The following is a 21,829-nucleotide window of genomic DNA, read 5'->3' as shown; positions in this document are numbered from 1 at the left end:
AAAGCAAGCATCGGTTGATGTGAACTGTATGCACTTATCCATGGCCAATGCACCGTGTTTTTGCACTTGAAAAGCTTAAATCTCGAAAAAGGCCATGACATAAGTTTAAGCCCAGATAAACATTGGAAGCGGAAAGAAGACAAGGTTAAATTCAAAATAATCCTTATACTTTTTGTTTTCTTGGTTTTGGAGCATGTCACTTTTGACTTTTGGACTAAAAATGAACTCCATTAAACAATAATCAGAGTCCCAATTTCTTCTTTTTTTATTTATTTATTTGCTGGATGAACAATTAATTTCTTAGTTTAATTATTTATGACAAATGATCACAGCAGAGATGTATGAAGATCAAAAGGTATAGAAACACTAAATTATTTATCACTGTCTACCTTCAATTCCAAAAGAAAGTTTGGACATGCCTTCCAACTTTTATTAATCGAATGCCATGTGTAATCTAAAATTTAAAATAAGACGAAGATGCGATGCAAGCACTAAAAAATTGAAATAATGAACCACAACTGATTCATACAATGTCATCTAAAAAGAATGTCCTTCCTCCATCACGAGAATTTTAAAGCGCCACTCTGCTTAATTATGGAGTAATCAGGGTCAAGGCTTAGTTTTTCAAGGTTGATAATCTGATACTGTTGCCTACCCTTTATGGAAGGTTCATAGCTTTAAATTTGATGATTACTGTGAGATTGTATTGGGCATTCAATCACTTAATTTCTCCCCAAAACATTTGGCCAGTGGTTACAGTGAAATACGGGAATCCTTTATTATGGATTTCCCACATGTTTCTTTTTAATTTCGATAACTGGATTAATCCTATGCCTTGCCTCTTGGGAGTTTTGGTGTCTAAACTCTGGAGTCTGGACCTTGCTCCATGATCATGAGAAGGTTTGAGTTCTGGTGTCATCCAAAGCTCCATGCAGAAATAGCCGTCTAGACAAGCCAAGTTTCCACCTTGTCCTATTTTTTGTTATAGTGGAGCCTGACTGGCCTGAACTACGTGCAAATGTAGTTCGACACACGGACAATTTTGACAATCGGACAAACGAATCAGGGTATATCAGAATTCAAGCTAGTCAAAGACATTGTCAGTGCAACTGCAACTTGCAGGCCATGACCTTAGGGTTGCCAAGAGCTATAGGTATTGTCAAACATGAAAGGTTGCTTGATGCCAGTTATTTGAATTTCTTCAGTACTCTTAGAATAAATATCGAAATGTATGATTTAATTGCTGTAGAATAATCAGCCACAGGTTTTATTAGACAATTGTTGTGCATGTTTTGGGAACTTCTCAGTGATTTAATTAGACTCGCATGCACTTTGAAGCAACTTTTCAGTGCCTGGAAGAATATAGTGCAGTATGCATGAAAAGAAAGGGGAATGGAGGTGTTGTTTTAATGTCTATACTATCATCATGCTCTTGAGGCATATGAATGGTCAGAAGCGTTTCGTCTTTTCTTTTGGTTGAGTGATCAGAAGCGTTTTTCCGTCAGGTGTTAAGATCATGGATGGAATATCCAATAACACCATTTTTCAAGAGTTTCTCATGGTGCACGCTAAATGATGACTTTACGGAAAGGAACGTAAATATTTCCAAGAGCAAAAGTTCCCCATAGGCCATACCCGTTTCTGGTGCATAGCAGGCTAAGATTTTTTCTTTTCATCCAAAACTTGATATTCATTGGATGTTATAGTTTATTCAATTTGTTGGGTGCATATTTATTCTATGTAATATAAATAATAATATAAATTTAGGACTCCTTAGTCCTTAGATGATGGATTTTAGGGTATTTGTTCTGAAATGTTTGGGCCATAGTTCACGATATGAGGGCATGGGCTGATCCATTGTCGTCTGTGGGAGAGGAAGCATGGTTCTCTATTATCTTTTCTGGCCTTTGGAGTCCAATCGATCTCAAGGAAGGAAATTAATAAAAAAAATAAAATTATACATTTTTGAGCAACCCAGGGCCTGGCCAGGCCAGGCCAGGCAGGCAAGTCGGAAATTAAGACGATATGCGTTGCTTCATGCCTAAAGCATGACATGTCCAATCTTCATATTTATTTTTATGTTTAAAGCTAAAAAAAAAAAACTGTGTACTGCTTTTTATTTACAAAAAATAAATAAATAAATAAATATATTTTCAATCCTCCAATTTATTTGCTCTTTCAGTTTACTTAATTAATCAAAATCTTTTATCAAAAGTAGATGTGCACTTCTTTAAATAATATTTCGTTTTGTTTTGTTAAAAGTACAACAGAATAGAAGAGAGCAGGCCAGGCGGTTCTTGTTTCTCCTCCAACCCTTTCTCTGTGTTTTGCTGCAAACCCAACAGTCACTCAAACGTTACTCTCCACTGTACGCTTCTCTCTCTTTTACTGCAGAGCCTATTTTTTTTTCTTCTTCTTCTTCTTCCGAGCGGTTCTTTTTTTTTTCTTTTTTTTTCTTTTCTTCTGCATTTAATGGATTAATGTTGTTCTAAATAAAATTACTATTGTGTTTTTTAGACTTGATTCTGAAGGTGTTTTGGCTCTCTGAATTCCACCACTATATATATATATATATTTAGCTATGCTGTCTTTAGGGTTTATTGATCGCTCAGATATTGCCTTTTAATTGGTTTATTAACATTCTGATATCTACTAAATGCAGATTTAGATTGCCAATAATACAGCCAATGTGTCTCATTTAAAAAAAAAGTTTTTGCTTTTTTTCTCTATTGGGGGTTTGCCAATAATACATTGCTTAATGAATTTGCTGCTGTCTCTTAACACCATGGAATTGTAAAGTATGTTTATTATACGCCAAATTTGAGAAATTTTACTCTTTTTTTTTTTTCATTTTGGTGATTAAAAATTATTTCTTGAATTAATCATGACCCGTTTGCTTGAGGTTTTTGTGCTTCTTATATTGTCTCTTCATTTTAATCATTAGGAATTTACTGATCTCAGCATGTATAAAATATGGTTATACTATCAACTTTGCTTACTGTTTAGCACTGGTGTAACTAGGGTGGAATCAAGTTGTCTGTTTCATATATTTGATTTGAACTATTAACAATCTCTGATCATAAAAGCTTCTTCTTTTCTAATTCATATTTGGATCACAGAATGCTGGCGGGAAGGAAACCGCAGACTTTCCCAGTTAATGGAAATGCACCTTCTACTCCAAATCTGACCAACAGCATTGTGGCTGCTAGAAATCTGAGGAAGAGTCAGCTAGGGGGTGTCATATTTGGTTGCAAGAACAGCACCTACAAAGAGTGTCTATCCAGCCAGCTTTTTGGTATGTCATCTTCATTTCAGATGCATTTTTCCCAGCACTTGTTTCTCAGTTACCTTGCTGTTTCTCAATCCTATTAAATTGAGGTTCTTTTTGGTTAAGAAAGTTCACTCATAGATATTTTTTCCTTGGACTTCTTCTTTTTGCAAATGAACTTTTTAAGTGCCATGGTAATTGTTGTTCTGGTTTTATCAGGCTTACCTTCTCAACACTTTTCATATGTTAAGAACATAGATCCAGGATTGCCATTGTTTCTGTTCAACTACAGTGATCGGAAGCTACACGGAATCTTTGAGGCTGCTAGCCATGGTCAGATGAACATTAACCCATATGGATGGACTACTGATGGTTCAGAGAAAACGCAATATCCTGCGCAAGTACTCCTATAAAGTTCCTTCATGTTTAATTTATTGTTATACTTTTCCCTCTCTTACTGATATTTTTCTTTTCTGAATTAAGGTTCAGATTCGTGTTCGACTACAATGCCAACCTCTGCTTGAAGAACAGTTTAGGCCTATTATTGCAGGCAATTACTACTGTTCTAATCATTTCTGGTTTGAGTTAGACCATGCTCAAACAAGTAAATTGCTGTCTTTATTAGCATCTTTAGCAGTTTCTCCAAGCACTTATCTACCTCAAAATACAGCAAAGTGGAGATATATCTTCCAAGCTCTTCCTTCAACTTGCACCAAAGGGGAAGGTGAAGGTGAAGGATTTAGACCACTTGCTCCTGAGATGGAGCATTCTAATCACTCAAGTGGAAAATTGGATACAGATGTTTATTTTGATGAAGTAAAAGTAGCAGATGAAGGATTTAAGTTCTCAGCTTCAGAGGTTGAGCATTTTAGTCAATCAAGTGGAAAATCAGATTCTACAGATTCTGCTCCTTTTGATTCGCTGGAAACTCAGGTAGATGCAAAGACAACAGGACAAGATGAGAAAGACCTTATTTTGACTAAACTGAAAGAACTGGCTCAAAAGCGTAGAGATCAAGATGTTTCTTTGTCGGAAAATGTGGAAGATTCCACTCGTACGAAAGAGACACACTTTGAAGAAAAGGGGTTTTTAAGGGAGCAAATGGATTTGGTGCAGAAGAATGAAGACCCTGCCTGTTCTTCATCTCATTGTCAATCCACTATAGCTCAGGTGATTGAGAAACTCTGTTGTTCAAATACATTTTAAAGAAAAGTGGAAGGATTTTTTTTTTTTTTTTTTGGGCCAATGACTGTTAGATCTGGTCCTTTTCTTTTTCTTTTTTTTCGAAAAAAAAAATTAAAAGAAGAAGAAAACGTTCTGCACTAATTTATTTATCTTCTTATTTTGTAGTTGGTTCAAGGGATTGAAGAGCTCAGGACATTTAAAGAAGAACAATGCGTGAAGATGATTCAAATGGAGCAAAAACTCGTACAAATTGAACCGCGCCCCCTTTTATCTCTTTTCTTTTCTGACAAGATTTATAATATATAACAAAGAATTGAAAGAACAAACCGTTTTTATTAAAAAATTCTTCTTATCACTTTGACTCTGCTGACTCTTATTTTTGCTGCTATTATTTGTGTTGTTTGATGGCATCTTCTGTAGTACCTAGCCTAGCGTCTAGATAGATGGATTTAAAGAAAGCATGATATTAAAGAAACTGAAAACATAGTAGCGTTTAGTTCCTCAATTTAGCTGATGGCTACTTAGGGTCACTACCACATTTTAATCATAATTATGCATGGCAATCTTGAGAGATTTGAAGTGACTAACAATTGTATGCCTCACTGCCACTGGTTGAAATTATCCATTCTTTCAGTTAATTTATGGTCAAAGTAATCCAAAATTATAACCTTGATGGCAATGTCCCTGACCCTATGTTTTGTTTCTCATCCTCCTAAATTATAATTGCTCTGCATCTATAATAGTAACAGAAAATTGTGCATGCAAAACTCCAGTCAGTGGAATGGATAATACATATAACCCTGGTTTTTCAGGTTGCAGCAGAAATGGAAATTCAACAGCTGAAAGATCGTTGTCTGATGTTGGAATCCTTGTCCAATTATTCTGTGGAACATGTTAATGGAAAGGCAATTGAGCCCTCTGAGGAGCTGCAATTGGATCCTACAGAGTCAATTTTTTTAGTGGGAGGATATGATGGTGAATCGTGGTTGTCAGCACTGGATTCTTATTTCCCATCTCAAGATGTGATAAAATCTGTTCAACCGATGAGTTCTGTCCGTTCATACGCTTCAGCTGCACAGTTGAACGGTGAGCTTTATGTCTTCGGCGGAGGTGATGGTTATTCATGGTATGATACAGGTATTAGCTTGTCCTAAAATCCTATTGTTCTTTTAAGTAAATTTTCTTATGTCTCATGTTTCTGTTATGTTTTTGTCAAGTTGAATCATACAGCCCATCAAGTGATCAGTGGACCCTCTGCCCTTCGCTAAAGGAGAAAAAGGGAAGCTTAGCTGGAGCTGCATTGGATGGCAAAATATTTGCCATTGGCGGCGGGAATGGGGTTGAATGCTTTTCAGATGTTGAAATGCTTGACTTTGTTGTCGGACGATGGATCAACGCTCGCTCAATGCTACAAAAGGTGAATGTAGTGCTTGACTTTTTCCTTTTGGTTAATGTAAAAGAATCTGTTTTTGACATTTTCCTGTCATAGAAAAAACAGATCATCTGGTTCCTCTATTGAGAGAGGTAATAAGTATATATTTGAAGTATATCCTTCAAGTCGGCAGTAATAGCTAAAAGCATATCACAATAAATACTAAAATTTCTATTTGAGGACAAGTGTACCCTCAATTTCTTAGTGATGTCTCCCATTAAATGGAATAATATGGTTAATGTCTCCCATCAAATGCAATAATATGGTTAACTGTGGGTTTATAATTTGGGTAACTTGAGGAAGTGAGGAGTCATCTTTTGTTGGGTTTTTAGGGCATGGTGTGCCTCCATCTTGCTTTTATGCTCCTTTTATGTGTCTATCCCTCATACATATTCTTGCATGCATGCTTTCAACATTCTTAAATTATGCAACTCTTTTGTAACATGTATCACATATATATAAGTTATTAATGTTAAATTTTATCTGAACTTGGTTTTACAGCGATTTGCTCTTGCTGCCATGGAACTTAATGGTGCAATTTATGCTACTGGTGGATATGATGGGAATGATTACTTGAAGTAAGTTGTCATGCCATTTTCCTTTGTTTTTTTCTTTGCCATAGGCTGTTATATGTCTGTAAACATGCACACATGGTTCCATTCATGAAGCCTGTTGTTTATTGATGAATTAATTTGCGGGGCCATTCACCCAAGCCATGAATATTGACAGTTGACTGAAATATCCTACTATGTCAGTTCTGCCGAAAGATTTGACCCCAGAGAGCATTCGTGGACCAAAATTGCAAGCATGAGCACAAAGAGGGGCTGCCATTCACTGGTTGTGTTGGATGAAAAACTGTAAGCTTGTTTCTCTTTGTGTGTGTGATTATTATTGTCATTATAGTATTAGTTTCAGTTGGCAGTTTGAGAGCTACTTTAGTCTAGCCCAGTTTGTGAATCCAAAACAAAATGCTTTATTGTGCCTGGCACAAATCTGGAAGACTGCTCTTATCATACCTTAGCATTTTCACGGTTATGCTCTGCCTTAGAAGTAACCTTTTCCCGTTCTTTCCAGAGAGCTAATGCTATTATCTACTCAGCTTCCTTGATATGATCAGAATCATCACATAATGTACATGATATTTCTTAATCAATCACATGCCTCTGGTTATTATATTGACCCCAATTATCCAAAAAGGCCATAGAAGTGAAAAATTATCTTCTTAACAAGAAACGCTTCCTTGATAGATATGCTATTGGCGGTTTTGATGGTACTAAAATGGTTCCAAGTGTTGAAATATTTGATCCACGTCTCGGATCATGGACAAGTGGGGACCCAATTAACCAACCTAGGGGATATGCAGCTGCAGCTGTTGTAAAAGGATCAATATACGTTATTGGAGGTCTGAGAGCCGGTGAAGACATTGTAGACTCGGTATGTTCCTTTTTTACGTCCCATTCATTCTATAGGTGCATCGGTTACTGGTTGTGGTTGATTTCTAATTTATTGAACTGTTTACAGGTGGAATGTTTCAAGGAGGGTGAGGGCTGGCAAGTGAAAACCACCGAGGCTGTGGGTAAAAGGTGCTTCTTATCAGCTATTGTTTTTTGAAGTTATAAACATAAAAGCATGCATGGCTTAGGTGGAAGAAGCGTATATATAATAGTTTCACTGGCCATTGATGAAACACTTATCTAAGCTAAATTATTTAAGTCCATGGGATGAAACCAACTAATATATATTTTGTTAAAACGTGAAAAATACAAACTCATAAATCAATTAGATAAGCCAGTCTCAAAGTTGAATATTTTGTCAAATCACATCCCTTCCTCCTCTACGCATACTCGAGGACAATGCAGCTGCAACAAGTTCTCATTTAACCCAACAAACTTCAAGCTATCAACATATTGGTGTTTGATTCTGATAAAGCACATGGTATGTACCTTAACTAATGTCATGCCAAAGCAATATTAACAAAAGAAAAAGTGTACTAACTTAGAATTTAGGGCTCTTATAAAGAAAAATCTCTTTCCCGGGACAGGTATGTAAGTTCATATTTCGAACACCCCCCAAGGCTTTGACTTGATAAGCAACATTCTCTTTCTGTCCCAAGCATGCATTCTATACCTATAGAATGCCCTCAACGTAAATGATCATTGCTTTTGGGTGTTAGATAGAAGGGAGGGCTACAAATGTGAATTCCCGACCTCATCACTATAAAATGAGATGGTTCAATAGCTCCCTCCTTGTGGAGAAATTCTACATGGGAAATCGTGGAAGACAACTTTTTCATGGTAGTATCATAACAGCAGATCTCAGTTTTGGACAACCTCGAAAGACAAGCCACAACTTTAAGGTTCAAGATTTGCATCTCCTCTCCTTTGCACAAGCAGATGAGCCTTTTCTTGATTCTCCTGTGTAATTTTGCTAATAGAAGCTCTAGTTTTCCCACTCCATAAGGATTAATCTTTTCGTTGGCATGAGGAGAGAGCCGGAATGGATCAAGTCGAGGGCGAGAGGAGAGAGGTGCTTAAGAGAATGGTGGAGGAAAACAGAGTCGCGAGTGTGTTGAAGAGAGAGAGAGTTAGGGCGTGGAGGAGTGAGGACAGGGTGAAATCGGAGGTGGTGGGGTTGATAACGAGGGATCAGAGGGAATGTAAGGCTTGGGAAGAGGGGTTGATTGTTGGATTGAGTTGATAACTTGATGCTCCATCTGCGACAATGGAGAAGGGTTTTGAATTTGCGAAAATTACAATTTAATTCCCCAATTACATGGATTTGCTTTTTAATAGATGGCATAATGGACACGTGATTTGCGAATCTGATATTAAACCATATAATTATTTTCCTATTTCTATACATTTCACTAAACTAAAATGGATGGATGCAAGGAATATGTGGAAAAGGTGGCTACAAAAGTAAGAAAATTTATGTAAGGTTATTTAGGGAAATAAATTAGTGTCAGTGGTAATAATAATATTTATGTTTGTTATTTACGTAAGTGAAAAAGTGAGAAAATTGAAAAGTAGCAACCCATGTTTTGAAAGTGAGAATTTAATTGAAGCAAATCAAATGCTTTATTGGAGTGGTTGTGGAATTTAGAAAACTATTCCACCAACCATTCATCAATTCAATGGTTCCCTTCTTAATTAAAATATACAGCATTACTACTTACTTTTTATAACAATATTTCCAATTTCCCTTTTTTTTTTAAAAAAAAAATTCATATGTTAATACATCTTATTTTATAAAGATTAATTAATGCATTAACAAAAAAAAAATTTCTAATTAACTCAAAAGAGTTTGACTCAAGTGCATAAGACCGCAAGGAAAGTTTTAATGAAGATTTTCAAAAAATAAAATGTTATCATATACTTGTTTTTTTTTCTTTTAAAAAAAAAAAAATTAGTAAAATATAGCTTTTAATTTATTAAAAATTTAAAACATATTTTAATTGAACATGTGATAACTTTAAACGTCTTAGTAAAATTTAAAAACTTTACCCGAAAAGTTAGACCAGTTAATGCAGTTCCGATTTAGGAAGGTAAAAAATATTAAAATTACAAACTGGTGGAATCATGGATCTTTTCCAATTTCCAAATTTTTTTGTTCCGAGTTTTATATTGGCAGTGGAATGGCATGAGGAAAAAGCTTTCAAGAAAATCAAGAGTAGCTATTTTTTAACACGTGAATCTTACAATAGTATTAGTCAATTCAAACCACTTATAATAGTAGAATAATCTTTTAATGTGATTAATGGAGAGCTGATGTAACATGTTTATATTTATGTGGTTTTACCAGTTTTGTATTAATACGACTGCTTGTCTTATGATTTATAGCTTCTTTTTTTTCTTTTCTTTTTTTTTTTTTATAACTAGTATGTTACATTTGATGTTTGATGCCTTAAACTTAATTTCCCAGCGGCAATTTTTTTCTCCTTCTTGAATTGATCTTTTCAAGTTCAACTTATTCATACTAAATATTTATAAAACCATATCAAAATTATATACTTTAAAATTTTAACACTAAATCAAAACATCACTTATGATTTCATATTCGTACGAAAAACTCTATCAATATCTATAATTTAATTTGAGTTTGTAATGAATAAAATTCAAATTTTAACTACCTTTAAAGAATATAATATAGATTCATTTGAACAACATTTATGAGTTAACTCTTTCTTCCATTCTTCAACAGCAGGATAGTATTACAAAATAAAGTTTGATTATATAATTTTTCTTAGTTGGACATATATTTTATTTCTGCCAAGTCCATGAAATGAAATCATAATTTAAAGTACAGCGGTGTTGTATATAATAATATAATCAAAGCGGAAGTCCGGTCCATTGTTGTCTAAACAAAAGCCTAAGTCCAGCTCTTAGACCGTGCAGCCTTTACTGGTCCAGGACCAGGAGACCCAAATTCGTCCAAGATTGATACCCACACCGCAGCTTGCCACATCTTCTATTTTCCATTACCCCAATATAAAAGTAGTAAAATATCATCGTAAAAGAAATTCGCTAAATAAAAGGCCATTTCCTATATATGCAAAATTCGCTATATAAAGGCAACGGTTGTGAAGCATTGTTGTTATGTTTAGAACCTTAAACCATTTTAGGTGCATTGCTGCATAAGATTAGCACTCAGAAAGAATTATAGATATAATAAAAGCGCGGGCAGACCAAAAAGGAAGGAAGATGCCTTGCCTCTACATCTCAACTAACCTCAACTTGGATGAGGTTGACACTGGACCCATCTTCTCCGAAGCCACTAAAGCCCTCGCCTCCATCATCGGAAAACCTGAAAATGTAAACTCTCTCTCTCCCCTTTGCTTTCTCTACTCTTTCTATTCCTATATATAGTACCTACTTTTAGAGGGCATTATTAGATTTTTGTGTTTTTTATTGTGTTTCCTGCTTTCTTTTTCCTTTTTCCATTTTCCAGACCACGCAGATTAATTTTACTTCGATGTTCAGTTTTTTTTTTTTTAGATGGGCTTGCGTAAATATTTCGGATACTGATATATTAATATATGTAGGGTAAGTCAAAGGAGAAAAAGGGTTCTATTTTCGGATGAGTTAGTCATCTGACTTTTTTTAACTTTGGTTATAAATGATAAATTCAGGACAACAAGAGCCTCCAAGTTAGAACAACCTTTAATTTGATAGAAGATACTAGTCAATAATATTAATCATATGGAGTAATTTTGCAACGATGCGTACACTTCTCCAGTTTTGCCTTTGGTTCCACTCATCGTTTCCAGATAAAATTCACCTGATATTTGGATAAATATTTTATTGTTTTCACTTGGCGAAAACATGCTCCTATGCCTAGTCCCTAGCTACTTAGATTAGCTACCAAAGAAAAATCTAGTTTAAGGAACTGGATAAGACTTTGGTTTGGTTTTGTTTTTGATTTCTTTATGATTAAATCCATGCATGCAGTTCGTGATGGTCATTCTCAAGGGATCGGTGGCAATATCGTTTAACGGGAACAAGGAACCAGCTGCGTACGCTGAGGTAGTCTCAATGGGCGGCATTAATAGAGAAGTGAAGAGGAGGTTGATTGCCACACTGGGAACCATTTTAGAGAACAAGTTTAGTATTCCCAGCACACGATTTTTTCTCGAAGTGTATGACACAACGGCAGGCCGCAATACCTCCAAAATATAATTCCCTTCAATATGTTACGAATAAATTACAAAAGTAGCGTTTCAATTTCTGTAAGCGATATTTCAATGTAATTATTTAATAAACTACTCAATTTGTCCAATAAAAAACAAATTATGGTTTGATGCAAAATCAAGAGCCATTACACTTTGACAGAGGATTTGCATTTGTGACTTATGTTGGCTATGTATGTCTAAGCTTGGAGACAAGTACATACATATATAAACAAGTCAATTTGGTTTAAATAATCATCAAATTAATTAGGAATAAAAGCATTAATTGTCCTATATATTACCCATGGAGGTAGTACAAACTTACAATCAATAAAGCAACTCAACAATGTGAGGCTTTGATATATGATAAAAATATATATATATATATATATTACTAAAATTAGATGTAGTTTTTGAAGAAAATCAAATATTATTACATTTAGTTAATAAACCGTTTTATGAATGAGCAAAATTGCATAACTTCATACAAATTTATTCTTTTACGGGCTTAGAAAAACTTGACAGAATAGAGCCAAGCCCACAGTGCTTTTGCCAGATTAAATATTAAGGGTCCACATTAGCTTCGGTTACGAGGAGCGGTGGCCCATTGGCTGGCTGAGGAATTGAAGGGGTATTTTGGGTAACTAGAAAGTTGTGTTGCTCCTGATGCCGCTTTACGATAGGGATAGCGGAGCTAGAGAGTCGAAAATCGGTGTGGGCGCCTGTGGCAGCAGTAGTTGGAGAAGAGAGAAGAGTCCAGAGTCACTGCTGGGAAACAGAAGATGCCTTGCCTCAACCTTTCAACCAACGTGAACCTGGATAACGTTGACACCTCCGCCATCCTCTCTGAAGCCACCTCTACGGTTGCCAAACTCATCGGCAAACCTGAGGCCGTATGTTTCTCGATTCCCTTCTCTTTATTACAACTTTCGATTTCTATTTTATCGGAATGTAATTTGTGAATCTTTAATTTAATAATTTCTTTATTAAAATGGGAAATACTGCGGTCTTGGTATGGTTCTGTAGTCTCGGTGTTGGGTGCATAGTATGTATCCTACTTGGTAAAACCCTTTACCACTTAAGGATTTTGTTTTTTTGGAATGGGGTCTTCAGAGGGTACTACGCTTATGCATGCTTGCTTGCTTAAGTAGCCGCTAAGACCGGGACTTTTTGTTTTTGCACTGTATCGTCCTAAGATCCCTTTAAAGAAAGACTTGTTGATACATATCTTATCGTGGAGCTTCTAAGCTAAATAGTACCTTTGATTCTTCACCTTTTTTTTTTTTTTCCAATTGGAAATTGCAGAAAAGAGCAACAATTCAATTGTCTCACAGGTATGAATGCATTATTCTGAACTCTGCTTCTGTTTCTTGTTTGAAAGAGGCTGTTGATATGTGCTTATATACATGTGCGCGAATTCGTTTGTTTTTAAATTATCTTTTCGCCTTTTTCAATTCTGAACGTCATTCCAAGTGTAACATAAGAAGTTCATCAAATTTAGGCTGGATACTGGCCGATGCCTGAAGAGTTCTGCATGTTCATATCATAATAGTTACCATCATCTTCTCTATTTTACTTGTGTACATTGTAGTTCATCAAGCATGTAGTAAATGCTTTACTGTTCTACATGTTTTCAGTTTTTCATTTGCTTTTTATAAGACTTGTGAATGGGTTTGTTAGACACTTGGCATCTCTTACAACACTTGATTCAAGCATGTTCTTATTCAAATACTCTTGCTCTCTTCCTTTGTTGTTTTTGCCTCTTATTAGCAAGCTAGAAGCAACATTATACTGTTCTCAGTCTTGCATGTTCGTCCATGGCATGTAACATATGGCTCTTGATATGCAGTATGTGATGATTGTGTTGAAGGGTTCAGTGCCCATGTCATTTGGTGGTACTGAGCAGCCTGCTGCCTATGGCGAGTTGGTATCCATTGGTGGCCTTAATCCAGATGTGAACAAGAAATTAAGTGCTGCAATTGCTGCAATACTTGAAACCAAACTGCAAGTGCCTAAGTCACGGTTCTTCCTCAAATTCTATGATACTAAGGCAGGCTATCTCTTCTTTGTTAATTCTCAAGAGGATGGGTCATTGTCATCTATTTGTCTTTACTCATTGCATTTCCCTGTTTGTTTAGGCACATCAAAGCCAAGAATATGCACAGTGTTTGCATGCTTTACACCAGCACTAGATAATGTAAATATGTCTTTTCTGTTTCATACTGTGAGCATTGCTCTCATTAGCTTTCTTGTTAGTCCAATTGATGCCATTTCTTTGGCCTGTGATAATATTTAGTGCTCATTCGTGGCACTTGCTGCTTGAGAGTGCTGATACTTTGATTTTTTTGCAGGGTTCCAACTTTGGATGGAATGGATCCACTTTCTGAGTCTGGCATGTAATGAATTTCTGAAAAAATTGATATTGTCCATTCTGAATGCTCTATTTCTATGGTGAATTAGTGTAGAAAATATTTGGTAAAGCTTGGCATGGTATCATGTTTATCTCTGTGTTTTCTTAGGAACATGATATGCAGACGTTAATGCATAATAATTTGGCATGGAACTTTATGTTATCTTGGCAGTAGCCTATATTAAATTATGGCACATAATTCAGTCTACTGTTTTGATCTGTTCGAGATGATGTTTAACTATCTGCTCTATGGTTTATACTGCTATAGCGACAGTTTTGAGCTCATTCTTATACCCTCGTAGCTTCTCCTTTTGCTTTTATCTCTTTTAATCTTCTTGGATGTGGAGCTTGGATTGATGTTCTAGGTTCTTCATATTGTTGTGTCCATGGGTATTTTTGCACAAGCTCTCTTGCACAGTGCAAGGAGGAGCTATGAGCCCAGCTGTTTAACTTAGGTATTGAGGGGTCATGGCTCATGATAAGATTGGGGGTTTAGTGGGAGAAAAAATTTGGTATGCTGCTCTTTGTCGAGAAGCTAGGTAGGCACAGGTATTTTAAACAGATTAGGTAGAGTGTCAGTTTGCTAGAACAAGGCATACTATGACTGGTGGGTATTACATGATGCTATTTCATGTCAATAATGGGATCGGTGGTGGTTTATACACAGAGCAAACGATGCATGTAAGCACAACCTACATAGAAGTTGAGAAAGTTACCTTCTTTCACATACTGACTGATCTATTAGTTGCCTGGTTGAGAGATGATGGCTAATGTTGCTGGTGTATAATACTAACAATCTTGAAAGTCAATGATCATACTTTGCTTAATTTCACATTTGGTGTGGCTAATTCCTTTATGTGACTGTGAAGTAACAAAAAAGGTGGGGTTGCAACTGTACATTATGATTATGAATGAAGGGTTTAGGGAACCGATGGTGTCAAGTGGTGGAACGATAATTTGGTTCAGAACTCGTCACTCACTGATCCATTACATTTGCTTAGCAAGTCCTTGCCTGTAAATCATATGTAGTCCCTCTGATCTGAATGAATTTAGGTTGTTCAATATACACAAACACACGCATATATATATATATATAAAATAATCATAAAACTGTTGGTGCCGGGATAAAACGGATAAATCAGATGAACAAGCCCAAAAAGTTAAGATAATCGCGGTCCCTCCTGGGCTAAAAGGGTGGTCGGAAACAGATGTCTCATTAGTTTATTTGTTGTTTGTACCAATTCTTATTGGGCTTGGCAAATTAACCGACCCAAAACAGTAGAAAAAACAGAGTCAGTGATGGCGTGTCAACTTTTGAGTGGATGAAGAACGTAAGAATGAAGCGAAATTAATTTGCGATGACTGTCGGCGATCCGTAACGACGAAGAAGAACACACAAAATTTGGTTCCCCTATCCCATCCCATCCCATCTCTCTCATTATTTCCCCCTACGCCATAAGTCGAAATCTAAATCCCCACTCCAAAAACCTCTCTGTCTCTTGCCCAATCAATTTACCAAATAAAACAGCCATTCTCCGGCCCTCCTAAACATCTCCCAACCGCAATGTCCTCCTCAGCTCCACCCGTCCTTCCAATCTCCACTGCCCAATCCGAATCCCAACCACCCGTCGCCACTCCTGCATTTCGCACTTTTATCTCCAATCTCTATGATTCCCTCCGTAACGGCCTCTCACAGCGTCGTCCCTGGGCCGAACTTGCTGATCGTTCCGCCTTCTCCAAGCCTGAGTCTTTCTCCGAAGCCGCCCTCCGTGTCCGCAAAAATTACTCGTATTTCCGAGTCAATTATCTCTCGTTGATTGGTCTCATTCTTGCCTTTTCGCTTCTATCCCACCCCTTTTCCCTTCTCCTCCTTCTAGGACTCCTCTGCTCCTGGATCTTCCTCTACCTCTTCCGCCCTGCTGACCAGCCTCTCGTCATCTGCGGCCGTACCTTCTCCGATCTCGAGACCCTCGGTATCCTCATCATCTTTAGCGTCTTCGTTGTCTTCCTCACCACTGTTGGATCTCTTCTCATTTCTGCTCTCATGGTTGGAATCGGACTCGTCTGTGCTCACGGTGCCTTCAGGGTCCCAGAGGATCTCTTCTTGGACGAGCAAGAACCAGCAGCCACTGGTTTCTTGTCCTTCCTAGGTGGTGCTGCCTCCAATGCCGCTGCTACCGCTGCCCCTGCTGTTGCCGCTCGTGTCTGAATCTGATCCAATCATCCGTCTTTCTGAATCTTGTTCTCTAGGGATAGTACAATATCGCTTCAATTGTGATTGATTCAATTTTTCCCTTTTTTTGGACAATAAATTTTTGCAAAATTTTCCCATTTTATGAAATAGGGTTTATGTTAATATTGATGAAATGGATTTGGATCTGGTTTATTAGATACTTTATTCTGGTGCGTCAATTGAGACTCCATGATTCAAAGTTGTAATCCATTTTATTGGCACAGATCATACGTAGAAATCATATCGTTTATTCTGTATCTAGTGAATGTGTTTATGACAACTTTATGAGAATCCTTAGTGTCAGATCTGTGCATAGATCATGATTATATGTCCTTTCCTATAAGGTTTCCTCTTTGCATTTAGAAACAGGATAATTTAATCACCCGAATCAGTTAATTTAAAAGTCACTGAAAGCTAGTCGTAATCAGCTCTTTGTTATACATTTTAATGGCGCTTATACTTTTTTCTATACGGCTTGTATGCATACGGTTGATTCTTCTAACAAATTGTAGTGTTCTTTATTTGTTGCAACTGGCAACCTGAGACATATGAAATAGGGTAAAAAGATCAAATTGCATGATGCCCAGTGGGGTATTCTACTATGATATTCATGGTTGATCTCTCTAGTTATAAATCAGGGATGATGTTTTGAATATGGGCCCTCAGTGTTTTTTAGCATTGAGAATTTAATTCCCTTCGCTTTTTGGGTTAAAGGGTCGGGAAGGGATGCTTATAGGCTTCTGCAATCAGGTATATCAGATTTTATTCCAGATGCCCGCTTCTCTTGGTATGTTGTTTGTTAGAAAAAAACTGTGGCTATGCAGTTTCATGTATGTGGATGAGGATGAGTATTTGGTCTTCTTTACTGGTTTCTGGTGCTCTGGCATACTGGTTGAGATAACTCTTGCAATATCTTTGCCAATTACAACATTACCATTCCGAATTCCTTTACACAGAGTTTCATGCTAATTATGAACTATTGATAGATTAATTTCCACTGCAACTGAAAATTTTATGTTCAGGAAAGTTATTAAATATGATAGATCATGGTGGCCCCAGTCTGATGCAGTTATGTGTACACATGTTGATGGGTCAACCTTTAGAATGATCTCAAAACATCTAATGACATTTGAATTTATACTTTAATATTCTTGTTTTAGTTAATCGTTTCCTGATTTTCTTTGTTAGAATGACTTTTATTGGGAGTTCAGTCTTGTCCATTCTTGTAATGAAAATGCTATATGGATTCTTTTTCCCACATGGTTTGTGCTTATCATTTGTCGAAGGTGTGAATCTTGTTTGTTAAATTGAATGAATTGGTTTCATTTAAAGATTAGTAGTGGGATCAGAGTTGTACTCTTGCTTTTGTCATGGTTTGTTGCACAGATCTTAATCTGATGATAGTTGTGATCATGGTCATGCAATTGTGTTGAACTCTTGTGGGATGGGATAAAAATGTGCATCAAATCAATTCACTGTTTTTTGTTAATACTTTTTGACCATTCTAATTGATGTGCAATTAGGATGGTTGAATGTTGTAGTTTGGTCCTATGACCAAGCATTGTTAAGTACAGAATTGGTCTTGTGGTTGGGTTTAATGCCTTTATGGTTTGATTTAATACCTTTTGCCCCTTCTTCTTGACGATGGAGGGATCCGATCATTACATAAACAGATACTTCAATCAATCTTAATAGGCGTTGATCTTACTGTTTTCGTGATTCTGATAAATTTTAAGAGCAAATATGCTAAATGAGATCCCTTCCTTCCTTGTAGATACAAAGTACTAGCAGTCTAGCACCATATCCAAATCCCAATTGTAGCCATTATGTTTTGAGATTCAGGAGAAAGATCTCTTAAACTATAGAGAAAGCGGCAAAGACTGCGGCGGGATGACATATCCACGTGGCATGTGAATTCAGCTTTATAAAATACAACATGACGTGGGTCCAATGAAATATAGCCGTTACAGCAAGAACTAACCCCCCGTATTCTTCTTAAGGTGAAGAAGACGACGACCAATTTTTATGGTATGGAAGTTAAACTAGCCGTTAGAATTTATGTTAGATGATGAAGACCCCCTCCCACTCCCATCTCTACTGACTTTGTCTCCCGCAGTAGAACAAGACTCCCTACTTCTTTCTTTCTTTCTTTCCCTTTTTATTTCTCCTTACTTCGCTTTTACGCTCTCATCTTCATCTTCTTCATCTTTCTCCAAACACCCTTGTCCTCTTCATCTCATATCTGCATCTATAAAGGGAAACAAGGAAAAGAGAAGATAAAAGACGAGGATATCCAATTTATCTCTTCTCCTTCCTTCTGCTTCCCTTGCATTTTCATGGAAAATACTTGTCTCTTCATTGAATCTTGCTCATACCTGTTCCTATCTATGCTTAAAACGTATATTTCAGATTCGGAGAAGGCCAAATGGAATATAAAACCACATAAGAAACTTATATCCCCCTTTGTGTCTAGAAACAAGCTCTTCCTCTTTGCTCGCTTGTTTCTGTTCCTGCTACCATTTTCGTCTCAGCTTGTTTCAGGCCAGCACTGGGATGGGGTAATTATAACCCAAGCTGATTATCAAGCTCTTCGAGCCATAAAACGCGAACTCATCGACTTCAAAGGATTCGTACGCAGCTGGAATGACAGCGGCTACGGAGCTTGCTCAGGTAGGTGGGCTGGAATCAAGTGTTCTAAGGGACAGGTGGTCGCTCTCCAACTTCCTTGGAGGGGACTAGGTGGCCGCATTTCCGAGAAGATTGGTCAGCTTCAAGCTCTTAGGAAGATTAGCCTCCACGATAATGTTCTTGGCGGTCCAGTTCCTTGGTCTCTTGGGTTTCTCACTAATCTCAGAAGAGTGTATCTCTTCAACAACCGTCTTTCAGGTTCCATGCCTCCTTCAGTTGGTAATTGTCCTGCTCTTCAAACTCTTGATCTGAGTAACAATTCACTAACCGGTACAATTCCTTCTAGTCTTGCCAACTCTACTAGGTTATATATACTTAATTTGAGCTACAATTCTTTGTTGGGTTCCATCCCAGTTCGTCTCACCAGGTCACCTTCTCTCTCTATTCTTGCTTTGCAACATAACAATCTTTCTGGTTCTATTCCAGATACTTGGGTTGGAACAGGAAACAATTCTTACCGACTTCGGTTCTTGACCCTTGATCAAAACTTCCTCATTGGAACAATTCCAGTTTCCCTGAGCAAGTTGAGTTTACTTGAACACATTTCTTTAAGCCATAACCAGATTACTGGAACCATACCTTATGAACTAGGGAAACTTTCAAAACTCCAGATGCTAGACATATCAAGCAATGCTATCAATGGGAGCTTTCCTTCTAGCTTTGCCAATCTCTCCTCTCTTGTTTCTTTAAATCTAGAGGGCAATCGCCTTGATAACAAAATCCCAGAAGCATTGGACAATCTGCAAAACCTTACAGTGCTCAACCTCAAAAATAATAATTTGAGCGGCCATATCCCAGCAACTATTGGCTACATATCTGGCATCTACCAATTAGATTTATCTGGAAATAATTTTACTGGAGAAATACCGGATTCACTTGCCAGCCTAGCCAATCTTAGTCAGTTCAATGTTTCTTTCAACAATCTCTCTAGTGCTGTCCCATCTCTCCTCGCCAAAAAATTCAATTCAAGCTCTTTTCTGGGCAATCTTCAGCTCTGTGGCTACAGAAAATCAACCTTATGTCCATCTCCTGCTGCTGTCAATCTTTCACCTGCACCAGTGGAGGCACCCAAACACCATCACAGAAAACTTAGTATCAAGGACATCATCCTCATAGCAGTTGGCGGCCTTCTAGCGATTCTGTTAACATTATGCTGCATTTTACTCTGCTGCTTACTTAAGAAAAAGGCTAGTTTGAAACAAAAGAGTGGCAAAATGGGGGCTGCCATAGGAAAAACGGAGAAGGCAGTTCCTGTGGCAGGCACTGAAGTTGAAGCGGGCGGTGAAATGGGTGGAAAATTAGTTCACTTTGATGGTCCATTTGTCTTTACAGCTGATGATCTATTATGTGCCACTGCTGAGATTATGGGGAAGAGCACTTATGGTACAGCGTACAAGGCAACTTTAGAAGATGGAAATCAAGTTGCTGTGAAGAGGTTGAGGGAGAAGACTACAAAGGGACAGCGGGAGTTTGAGACTGAGGCTGCTGCACTTGGAAAGATTCGCCATCCAAACCTCCTTGCCCTTAGGGCCTATTACTTGGGTTCCAAAGGAGAGAAGCTTCTTGCATTTGATTACATGCCCAAAGGAAGTCTGGCATCTTTACTCCATGGTAAGTTAAAAATTAGTATAGACACAAGTATATGCATATTCACTATACATAATCAGTTAGATACTTCAACTAGTTCTAGGAGAGAAACAGAAGAAAAATAAGAAGGATATGTTTAATTGTGTATCGTGGACAAGACCCTCCACACATCTATAAACATGGAAAGATCCAGAAATAGAAATAGAAATCGAGGTTATTACTTTAAGATTATGAGAGACATTCAGAAATAAAACTTAAGTACATTGTAGTAAACTAAAATCAAGCTTTTGCAAGCTCCAAAAGTTAACTTCAATTCTTCATTCAACAATTAATCGGGAGAAATCTGTCATCATTAGCCTACATACATGTCTGTTTGCCATGATCCTTCTTTCAATTCTAACAATGTAGAATTTCTTGTGCAGCTCGAGGGCCAGAAACCACCATTGATTGGCCAACAAGGATGAGAATAGCAATTGGGGTTACACGAGGATTGAACTACCTACATACCCAAGAAAATATTATTCATGGAAACCTCACATCAAGTAACATACTACTTGATGAGCAAACCAATGCCCACATTGCAGATTTTGGCCTTTCTCGGCTAATGACTGCTGCTGCCAGTACAAATGTGATTGCCACTGCAGGAACACTCGGCTACCGAGCACCAGAACTCTCAAAGCTCAAGAATGCCAGTACAAAGATTGATGTGTACAGCCTTGGAGTGATCATACTGGAGCTTCTTACAGGGAAATCCCCCGGTGAGCCAATGAATGGCATGGACTTGCCGCAGTGGGTGGCATCCATTGTAAAAGAGGAGTGGACTAATGAAGTTTTTGATTTGGAGCTTATGCGAGATACAACAAGCATAAATGATGAGTTGCTTAACACATTGAAATTAGCTCTCCATTGCGTTGATCCCTCACCTGCAGCACGTCCTGAAGTTCAGCAGGTTGTGCAGCAATTAGAAGAGATTAGAGGTGGCTGCTGGGTCTGGTGATAATGGGGCTAACTGCTGGGTCTGGTAATAATGGGGCTAAAGTTCCAGCAACAAGTGAATAAAGTTTCTACATTGTTTGCAGAACATTTTAGGGAGCAATAAGAAAGGGTTTACACAGAATTAGGAGAGGTTTAAACTTGAAATTCAATTATAGTCAACAGATTCTTTGATTCTTCGTATTACTATTTGTTGTTTTTTGTGAATGTAAATATAAGTTGTTTAGAATGAGTATTCTTTTTTATGTTAATAGGACAAATAAAATATTTTTGCAGTTCATGTTTATGTTATTAAGAGAGCAAAATCATGATTATGATACATGTTATTTCCACATTGAAATCGCGGGGGTTTTACATGATCAAGCTGT

At 37.2% G+C, this 21,829-nt stretch overlaps 5 protein-coding genes across 7 annotated transcripts; all 5 read left to right on the top strand.

Annotated features, from left to right (window-relative positions):
* The first annotated feature begins 2,053 nt into the window (after positions 1–2,053).
* On the top strand, positions 2,054–7,702 carry LOC111295166 (uncharacterized). Of its 2 annotated transcripts, none has more exons than XM_022888555.2 (11): positions 2,054–2,368; positions 3,120–3,295; positions 3,488–3,669; positions 3,752–4,438; positions 4,619–4,696; positions 5,266–5,590; positions 5,671–5,870; positions 6,387–6,463; positions 6,641–6,742; positions 7,133–7,319; positions 7,407–7,702. In XM_022888555.2, exons 2-11 carry the CDS (start codon positions 3,121–3,123, stop codon positions 7,494–7,496), a joined length of 2,103 nt encoding a protein of 700 aa, XP_022744290.1. In that variant the 5' UTR covers positions 2,054–2,368; position 3,120; the 3' UTR covers positions 7,497–7,702. The 2 variants fall into 2 exon arrangements, with proteins under 2 accessions (XP_022744290.1, XP_089600303.1); XM_089744177.1 differs by having other exon boundaries at positions 2,109–2,368; positions 7,249–7,319; positions 7,407–7,620.
* Positions 7,703–10,159: 2,457 nt separating this feature from the next.
* LOC111295008 (uncharacterized) lies at positions 10,160–11,710 on the top strand. The gene is made up of 2 exons (XM_022888346.2): positions 10,160–10,696; positions 11,333–11,710. Exons 1-2 carry the CDS (start codon positions 10,586–10,588, stop codon positions 11,558–11,560), a joined length of 339 nt encoding a protein of 112 aa, XP_022744081.1. The 5' UTR covers positions 10,160–10,585; the 3' UTR covers positions 11,561–11,710.
* A 428-nt stretch (positions 11,711–12,138) lies between these two features.
* Positions 12,139–14,168, top strand: LOC111295499 (uncharacterized). Of its 2 annotated transcripts, XM_022889004.2 has the most exons (4): positions 12,139–12,443; positions 13,400–13,600; positions 13,689–13,747; positions 13,902–14,168. In XM_022889004.2, exons 1-3 carry the CDS (start codon positions 12,333–12,335, stop codon positions 13,740–13,742), a joined length of 366 nt encoding a protein of 121 aa, XP_022744739.1. In that variant the 5' UTR covers positions 12,139–12,332; the 3' UTR covers positions 13,743–13,747; positions 13,902–14,168. The 2 variants fall into 2 exon arrangements, with proteins under 2 accessions (XP_022744739.1, XP_022744740.1); XM_022889005.2 differs by lacking the exon at positions 13,689–13,747 and having other exon boundaries at positions 12,145–12,443.
* Positions 14,169–15,524: 1,356 nt separating this feature from the next.
* LOC111293748 (PRA1 family protein B4-like) lies at positions 15,525–16,450 on the top strand. Its single transcript, XM_022886671.2, has one exon. The coding sequence runs from the start codon at positions 15,525–15,527 to the stop codon at positions 16,167–16,169; it is 645 nt and encodes a 214-aa protein (XP_022742406.1). The 3' UTR covers positions 16,170–16,450.
* Positions 16,451–16,590: 140 nt separating this feature from the next.
* On the top strand, positions 16,591–21,747 carry LOC111293746 (probably inactive leucine-rich repeat receptor-like protein kinase IMK2). Its single transcript, XM_022886669.2, has 2 exons — positions 16,591–20,492; positions 20,891–21,747. Exons 1-2 carry the CDS (start codon positions 18,530–18,532, stop codon positions 21,463–21,465), a joined length of 2,538 nt encoding a protein of 845 aa, XP_022742404.2. The 5' UTR covers positions 16,591–18,529; the 3' UTR covers positions 21,466–21,747.
* The last annotated feature ends 82 nt before the right edge of the window (positions 21,748–21,829 follow it).

Source organism: Durio zibethinus, chromosome 14 (assembly GCF_047325235.1).
Source record: "Durio zibethinus cultivar Kanyao isolate XHJ-2024 chromosome 14, ASM4732523v1, whole genome shotgun sequence".
In the NCBI taxonomy this organism is placed as follows: domain Eukaryota; kingdom Viridiplantae; phylum Streptophyta; class Magnoliopsida; order Malvales; family Malvaceae; genus Durio; species Durio zibethinus.
This window is presented reverse-complemented; position numbering and strand designations above follow the sequence as displayed.